At 38.8% G+C, this 9023-nt stretch overlaps 1 protein-coding gene across 1 annotated transcript; it reads right to left on the reverse strand.

The window, feature by feature from the left end:
- Positions 1-1830: 1830 nt before the first annotated feature.
- Positions 1831-3592, reverse strand: LOC112172627 (probable WRKY transcription factor 7). The gene is made up of 3 exons (XM_024310028.2): positions 2799-3592; positions 2576-2701; positions 1831-2327 (listed from the first exon to the last, which is right to left on the reverse strand). The coding sequence occupies exons 1-3, from the start codon at positions 3476-3478 to the stop codon at positions 2165-2167; spliced, it is 969 nt and encodes a 322-aa protein (XP_024165796.1). The 5' UTR covers positions 3479-3592; the 3' UTR covers positions 1831-2164.
- Between the last annotated feature and the right edge of the window lie 5431 nt (positions 3593-9023).

Below are 9023 nucleotides of genomic sequence, written 5' to 3' on the forward strand. Positions count from 1 at the left end.
AAAGAAATAAATGTGGGAAAGTATAAAATCTCTTTTGTTTAAAGTTATTTATTTTTGTCCACTCACGCTAACGTTTTTATATACTTTTCCCTGGCCCCTTCGGTTTCAAATGCCCAGATTGCAGTATTGTTGCTCGGTGTTCGAGTGTGAGCCATAGTGACCGCACCTGCTTCCGCCATCACATTCTGTAGGTTACCTAGTTAACCTACTGTATTCCTCGTCTTTTTATATTCCTAGAATGCTCTGATTACTAAGGGATATGTGACCCAACTTATATGTATTATATTTGAGGTCTATGACCTAACTTTGGTGATTGTAGTAACTTGTACCCTTTGGAGATTATGTACGATGATATTAGCTTTGGGATGATTGTTTGAATTTGGGAGCAGGGTGGCTCCAGGAGTTGTGGTTGGATAATTAGAAGTGAATTTTGGTTTTCCGCAGGTTTTTGGGTTAACCATTTTTAAGGGAGGTTATGCTGAAATTTTTGGTAAATCTCCTTTAAAGGTAGGTCCCGCAGGGCCACTTCGGATTCTAGGGTGGAATTCGGGGTGAGCCTTGTCAAACGAAATCAAGCTCACTCACTTTGCCCTATTATGTTCTTTTGCCTTCTTTTTAGAGTGAGAGGGAATCAGAGAGAAAAGATCTGTAAACCGCGTTGATCGGGTGGAGGAAAGAAAGAAGGAAAGAATTTGAACGAGAGAAGAGGTGATCGGGCTCATCCTGTGGTTGATCCTCAGCAGGGGCCCACCCGAAAGGGCAAAAAGCGCTCGCTCAAACAAAATCCATGGTTGACGACGCACTCGCACTAATTATGCCCGACATGTAACTGAAGGTTCCGCCTTAGTTGTGGTAACTCCCTAACCAAGAAATCCCTTCTTGACTAGGGACTTGGGGGACTTGTATATACATGGCAAATGCCGGCCATAATTAACACTCATACTTAACCATGTCACCTTGGCGGAACGACCTCAGTGGAGTGATCTCTGGAAACACACTAAGATAACCTCCACTGGCAAGCCAACTCCAAGTCGAGACATGCCTTGACGCGCCGACAAGCGCCACCCAAAATTGTCTCTGCAGAAAGAACCAAAACTTAGCAAACTAAAGGGTTTCAGTCCCACATCGAAAACAATAGTAAGGTAACTAACTATTTCACCTATAAAAGGTCAACTTCTCTCTCTTCATTGAGGACGCATTCAATAGCTATTTACCGCTGCATTTGTCAATACAAGTACATCGTTTAACTTTAACATCGGAGGAGCGAAGACCGCCAACCGCGGTCTCCCCTCTTGACGCCGTTGTATTTCTCTTGACAGATAGTGGGACTTCACGAACCATACACATATCAAAAGATTGGACCCCCCGTCCACATTATCAAAAATCGACATCAGGTGATGATATTCTGAGCATTAACAATTGTAAATCCTATAAGCACCGTAACTCGACGCCCGAGAGCCGCGAGTTTGAGAAGCTATTTATTTCTTCGATTGAAGGCCTTCGTGACGGGCCCCATTTCTATATAGACTCGAAATGAAGGAGATTTGCAAAGGGTTTCAGATTATGAATGTCGATGGGTAGTTTGGAAATTATAGGTTAGAGAGAGAGAGAGAGAGAGAGAGAGAGAGAGAGAGAAGAGAGAGAGAGAGAGAGAGAGAGAGAGAGAGAGCAATGAGAGATCAACCGCAGTTAAGTGATGGTGTGTGGTACTCACACGCAGAATTTCAGTTTAATGCAGGCAGATCTTGATCCACATAAGACTCTTCACTATTTTCAATAGATCTAGCAATGAATTAAAAGTGAAGTGGGAATTGGAACAACTAACAAGCAAGTAGAAGTGCGCAGAGTCAGCAAACTCCACAATGATATATTAAACGAGTATAGGAGCATAAACATATTAATAAACAAAAAGCCATTAGTTAGCATTGATTCATTGACCTTGCACCAAATCCATCATCTTCTCTATTCCTAATCCTATATCATTTTTTTTCCATCTCTAAACAAGGCTCTAGATCATCAAAAGAATAAGAATAAACCCATAAGGAAAATAAAAATATGAACCCACTAATCCTCTTGGAGACTGTGAGAGTTGACTATTTTTGCCCAAACTTTAATAAAGACGAAGAATTGTGGTTGGCGCCGTTTTGGCCGCTCGATGAGTTGACTACGACGATTCGAGGACGATGGCTGCCATGGCCTCCGTGACAGCTTGGGAGTGATTGTGATCGCCCTCGTACGTCACTATCAGCATGCTCGGATCATCTACAGCTCGCTCTACGTGTTTTCGTGCAGGGCACCCTCTCTGGCTACTGCACTTGTAGTACCCTCTAAAATTGTCACACAAACCAAACCACACATTCAGCAAACTCAATCCCTTAATCGGATTAACAACATTCAATTATCACAAGAACAAGATTTTTTTATGAATGAGTAAACAAAGTCACAAAATAATACGGATACACAGTGTTCGAAAGTATTGAAACTACACTACTCGATTGATTCCTTATTCGGTATTAGATAAGGGAAGTTTTGTGCAACTTAATGGATCAGGATGAACCAATATGCAAAATGGTACCTTGGATGAGGGGAACCCTTGATTGGTTTTTGGCCGTACTTTCTCCATGAATACTCATCAGCTGGGATATCAGCCATTTTCGTACTAATAGCAGGGATTCTCGTCACTCTCTTAACTCTTGATTTCCTGTTCAATCCACAAAATTCAAGTTAAAACCACCATTTCAAAATTTCAATCAAATCCCACATCAAGAAAATACAGAGATGGTGATGAAAAGACAAACCTTTTCTTGGAACAGTGGCATCTTGAAGAGGACGAGCCACACCTGAGAGCCGCCGCATCATCCACAGAATGACACTTCCTCTTTAACGACGAAGAAGGAAGAGGAGGCTTACCAGCAGAAGACACTGACATGTTGGTCAATTGAAAACCGGACGACACCGAGTGTTGCAGAGTAGTAGTCTCGCCGTCCCCAGACATAAACGAATTCGAACCTGAAACCGCCGGCGTAGCCGAGAAATGGAAACTAGTACTAGTCTTTGGCAGAGGCGGTAAACGCAGAACCGGTTTGGGACAATAAACCTTGAAAGCAGATGAGGATTGGGATTGCTCTGTCTTCGTATTTAGAGCCTCTTGAAACTGAAATGAAGACTGCTCTGTTTCTTTGGTCAAAACTAGTGGCGATTGTGGACTGGTAGTAGTCACAGGACCTCTTCGAAAACGAGCGTGACCGGTTCTTCCTCTATCCAACAATGAAATGACCTTTCTGAACTTATTCACCGCCATGTCCGCAACAGCTTTGTATTCCATGGCAGCACTTTCAGGGGTTGAAGAAGAAGAAGACATCAAGCTTATGAACTTCTCAACGCTCTGGATCCCAGCCGAGGCTGCTTCCTTGACGTCATTCTCTTCCATTTTGGCCGCAAAGCTGTCAACCAGACCCATCATGAGGTCCACAGCCATGGAGAAGAACGACAAGTAGTGCAAAGCTAGAGAGAAAGATGGAGATTTATTTATAAGTCTTGGTGGAGAAGAAAAAGAGAGAGCAGGCTAGGGGACTAGAGTCAAATTTTGCAAAGGCATATATATTTGGGCTATCTCTTCTGTTCTTTTCGTCTGCGCGCGGTCAAACTGAGGAGCCAGTGAGGTGTGTACACGTGGCGGAATCCGGCTGGGAACTTTGAACTGCTCGGAGACCGTGAAATAAATGAGTGGGGATGAGGTCAAAAGGGAGAGATCGATTAGCCGTTGGATGGCTGACCAGCACAGAGAGAGGGAGAGAGAGAGAGAGAGAGGGAGAGTGAGAAAGGGAAAGGGTTTAATACTTTAATTGGAGACAGAGAGGTGGAGAGAGTTGACCTTTTACAGCTTTTAATGCAAAAGTCATTGAGTAAGGTGGTGGGGTTAGGTTTTGGCCGAACGGAAAAACAGAAAAGAGAAAAAGAAGACGAGATGTGGGACAGGAGGAGTTCGTCTTTAACCAGACACTCACGCTAGAACACCACCTACGTCTAAACCCTATTGTCTCCACTCTCACATGAGAATTGCTCCATCGTCAATACCCGCTTGATTAGTTTGAAATCTTTGTTACTTGATGCCAAGAATAGTTGAGATCGATCGAGCATATCATACTTTCAAGTACGGCGAGATGTGTTGTATGTGTTTTGTTAGTTCTTAATAAAACGGAGATTTAAAACTCAATAAATTATAATAAAAAATATATGATAAGAACTATTAAATATGAAGAGGATAACAAGAACTACCAAATATAAAGAGGACAACAATACAAGAGGTTTCACCGATGAAACAAGTTAAGCTTAAAATAAGTTTTATAAAATAATCATAATTCATATTCATTTTTCTTTTAGATAAAAATGAACAAAATCAGGACATCTCTATACCTATCTATTAAAGCATAATATCAGACAAGTCAGCTAGGATCAAAGCTTTAACTATAGCGTAGCCAAGGAATGATCCACTATAATCTCTTTCATTATGGTTTTACTTTGGCCATTCTTTAGTCGTCAGAACCTATACAAGCACCAAGTTGCTACTCAAAGCAACCATGACCTCGAAGACTGCTTTCTAGTTTCTAAAATCTTATATACAACTCAGTATTATTCTCATCGATCGAAAACTTTAGGACATGAACTTTATATCATTTGACATCATTCACACATAGAAACTGGCATAGTAATGCAACTACCGCAAGTAATCATACACGTATAGAATCCAAGGAGTCGTTCAAAATAAGATATCATACATCAAACCACCACCCAATCGATCAGTTTGAACAAAATAAGATTCTGAATTTCATTCCACAACAGCTAGATCACGAGAAAGAAAAATTGAAGAACAATAGCATTCTATTTTTTAACAAGAAAAGAAATGAAGTTACCTGTATTGTAGAGTTAAGTATGGCTATTGTTATTGTTTTCGTTTTTGAACGAATCACCGAGCCTGCCTGAATATACTGAAAAGTCGAAACAAGAACTCCAAAATTAACTGAATTTTCTTCTTCTAATTAAGAACTCCAAAGTGAACTGAATTGCATTTGCGTGGAGTAGAAGAAAGGATAATGAGAGGAGAACATGGGCAAGCATAGAGCAGATTTTTCAAGAAATTGAGTGAATACTCTACGCGGTGGATTGAAATGGAAAGCATGTGTCAAGGTAGTCAACGATTGTCCTAAATAGTATAAGATCTCGAAATTATTTTTTCAAGTTAAGAGAAATTTCCATGAAATCTACAACGAGGTCAAATTTGAGAGCTAATAGTCCTTGTTTCAGTGAAGCTTCGTCTTCAACTTCCTCAAGTACATTATATCAAATTAATTGGAGAAACAAAAATGCGATAATGAATTTTACACTTTCTCAACATTTTCCCCGACCTCTACTAAAATTGCATGACACGCTTTTCCTAATAAATTAGCTTAATTATAGATGATTAAAGATTTTGTTTTTGTATATTTAAAGATTTAACACAAATGACTTGTGGACTGGCTTGGAGTTTGATTGGTACGGTTTTCGTATTTGATTCGACTGGGATTCACAATCAATGTTTGGATTATGCGGCTGAAATATTTTTGGGTGAGGAAAATGGAAGGAAGCCCATAAACTTATAGTACAGAGTCTAACAAAAAGGGCAAGTGTAGGATAAGATGTTGAAACCCGTGTTTAGGTCAAGGCCCAACCCAACTCTCTCTCTCTCTCTCTCTCTCTCTCTCTCTCTCTCTCTCTCTCTCTCTCCCTCTCCATATCTATGCATACAAATACAACACTAACACCTCCAACTCCCCCTTGTGGTAGAGAAGTAACGAAAAACATAAAAATAGAGAGCTTCTATTCATATCTCTAAATTTGGCATTTGGACCTCCCCACTTAATAAACCTCAAACTTGCTTTTACAAAATATTCAATTTGCTATCTACACCTCTCTAATTTTCCTATAATGACTATCGTCCAATAAAATCAATAAATTCTTTTCTTTTTTATTAGATTCTATTTATACTTTCAAAAATCAGTAGTTAGACCTCCTTCAGTTTTTGAAGATTTAGAATTGCAGCATTTTTTTTTTTTTGAAAGTTTATCCTCCATATATGAGTAACAGAGGAATGAGCTCAAGCAACTGAAGGAATACCAAAATTTTTATGATCTTCAAGAGGAGCATCATATTAATTAGGCCAGTGATCATTTCGTTTGATATGGGTGATGAGGTATTTTGTAATATGTTGCTTCCAGATTTTGTATATGAGACCTATATGTGGAGTTATGTTTTGTGTCTTATGGCGTGGAATGAATCTGTAGCTATTTTTGGCCAAGATCATGGTATAACTTCTCATGAATCCTGGGGATTATGGGTGATGGACGACTTTGGTGGAGTTACGAGTTCTTGGATAAAGCAGTTTTTTTTCTTTTTGAAAGTTCATCCTTCATTTTATGAGGGAAGTCAAATTTTGAAAATTTTGACTACAACGTTAAATAACGTTTGGCGATATATATTTGAAGGTTTACAGTGGAGGAGAAAGTTTTCTCCAAATTGAAGACTATTACTGTTCGTAGAGATAAGAAGAGATTTTTTTTTTTCCTTATTAATGTCTTTATTGGTAATTTGACATGAGTTGACAAACTCAACTATTACTTAGAAAAAGAAAGAGGTCCAAATACCAATTTTGGAGGTATGAATAGAAGCTCCCATAAAAATATATTGGCAGTACAAATGATTCAGCATCTATCAAGTGATAAATAGTGGGCCAAAGGCCATGTTTGTCGGCTTGTTTATATTAAACACTCTTAGAGGAAGGGCGAAAAACTAGCTAACCAAGACTTATTTGGATTTAAGTAGCTCAATCTCTCATTTGACCCAACTACATGTGATTCACTAATCACTATCCAATTTTCGAGAGACACTCTAATTAGGCAGTCGGACTAATAGTTTTGTTTGATCCTTTAATAGGAAATCATCATGTATAAGTTTTCAAAAAAAAAAAAATAATAATAAAAATCAGTTTTTGATGTGCAAGTTGTTTTACATATATATTTTATAGAACGTACATATCGTATGACGCGATTGATTCATTGAAGACTTTTTCCCTACTATTCATGGAACTATGTATATAACTGTACAAAGTACAGTCATGTACAAGCTTAGAGCGTCAGAGAAGAGACAGAAACTGCCCACTCTCTCAGCTCGGGAACCAGAATCTTCAAAGGGCATTGCTACTTAAGAGATACTTCCATTTATCCAGTTCAATATTTTGTGATCGAGCAGTAAGACTCGGTAAGATACCGAGATGTGATATGCGATATGGCTATGGGCAGCGATTGAGCTGGATCAGAGCAATGAAATTGGACTCTTGTGTGCTTTGTTGGAGAGAGGGAATGAATGGGGTTTTTCGCGCCTCCCACTGTTTTGGATCTGCTAAGTTCTACGGTATGGGACTATGGGCCCACTTCTACCCTTTTCTATAAGGGACTGCTCGGTTGGCATGCCACTTGCACACTTCACATGGGCCACTAGCCCATTTAATTTCCAAAATCTCAAACTACTTTTTTGCTGGAGTCAGCTGAGTGTGTACCCAAAAAAAAAAGAAGTTTTCTTCAGAAAAAATAAAACTAGTCCAATTAATGACCCATTTTTCTTTGAGCAATCCTAAAAGTCATCTGAGGAGAGGAAAGAATGATTCAGTCGCCAACTCGTGCATTTTGTCAATCAAGCCTAATAGGGTTTAGGCTTGAATACTTGATAGTGTGATACTATTGAAAATGGAAATTGAGTTTCCACAAATACACTTAAAATCAAGTTCACAACCCATCCCTAATTTTCAAAGAGTCAGTTTTTTTATCTTTAATAATTGGAAGTATCGTGGTTTTTGTTTTGTTAGGCTACTAGCTTTTAAAACCTAGAATCAATTTGCATCACTTGGAATTTTTGAATTAAATGTTCTTCATTTTTCAGGTCTCATCTAGAGCTCTAAATTATAAATTGTGTTACAAGATAAATAAGATGCACGACAACGTCAATTATTCATCTATAAGTGGGACCCGCCCAACCTAAACTATTCTCGTGCCGTGATGGATTTTGGACTGGACCACAAAAAATATCTTATTTTTTTGTGCTTTCATGGGCAACTCACACAATTGCAACTAAGGGCTTTGTATTTTCCCAATGAATGAAGGTTGTTGCTGTTGCCCAAAAATAATGATAACTTTAGTGTGTGATAGTGATTAATAATCTTTTTGGATGATAATGATATTTATTTAGCATTTCATAATCGATGTAGACTGTAATTTAGAGGGTTGGAACTGGGCAAATTCGTCAGAGTATAAATATAATTAGATATCCCGGCCAGATCATGCACGTGTGAACATGAAGATTCCAACTCTACATGCACCTAAATTCTTGCCCCCGTTAGTTTAGCACAATAAAAAATAAGTAACCCAACAAAAAAAAAAAAAAGAGTTATTATTGAGCTGGATTGCTTAAAGTAAACTGGTCCTGCTTTCTGCGCAGAACATCCAAATTATAGCGCTGAGTTAGTCGTTGATTTTGGTAAGTAGAATTCCCTTGTAATACAAAAACAACAATTAGTCCCTGTTTCACATAAAAATATCATCATAAGCGACGTGACTAAATGGTGCAAGCAACCTAAATGGAAGTCACCGGAGATAAAATTTTAACCCCCCCCCCCGCGGTCAAAATTAAAGAAAACGACAACGGCAGCCGTAGATACGACTGGTTATTTCTCTTTGGCCAACAGCGATAGGCTGCTCGCTTTGGACATTGAATCTTCTCCAGCCTATCATATCTCATCCACTTGGGTCCCATCACTCTTCAGTGTTAGAGGATCGGAATTGGCCACCTCCTTAATTTCTCATTTTTCCTCGTTAATTCCACCTTTTACCCCTTGTTAATTGAAAAAGGAAACTTAATAAATTTCAATAATTGCGAGAAAAAAAATTATCCTCCCAATTCCACCTTTTGCCTTTATAAAGCACACCCCCACCTCC

The sequence above is a fragment of the Rosa chinensis genome, chromosome 6 (assembly GCF_002994745.2).
Source record: "Rosa chinensis cultivar Old Blush chromosome 6, RchiOBHm-V2, whole genome shotgun sequence".
Taxonomy (NCBI): domain Eukaryota; kingdom Viridiplantae; phylum Streptophyta; class Magnoliopsida; order Rosales; family Rosaceae; genus Rosa; species Rosa chinensis.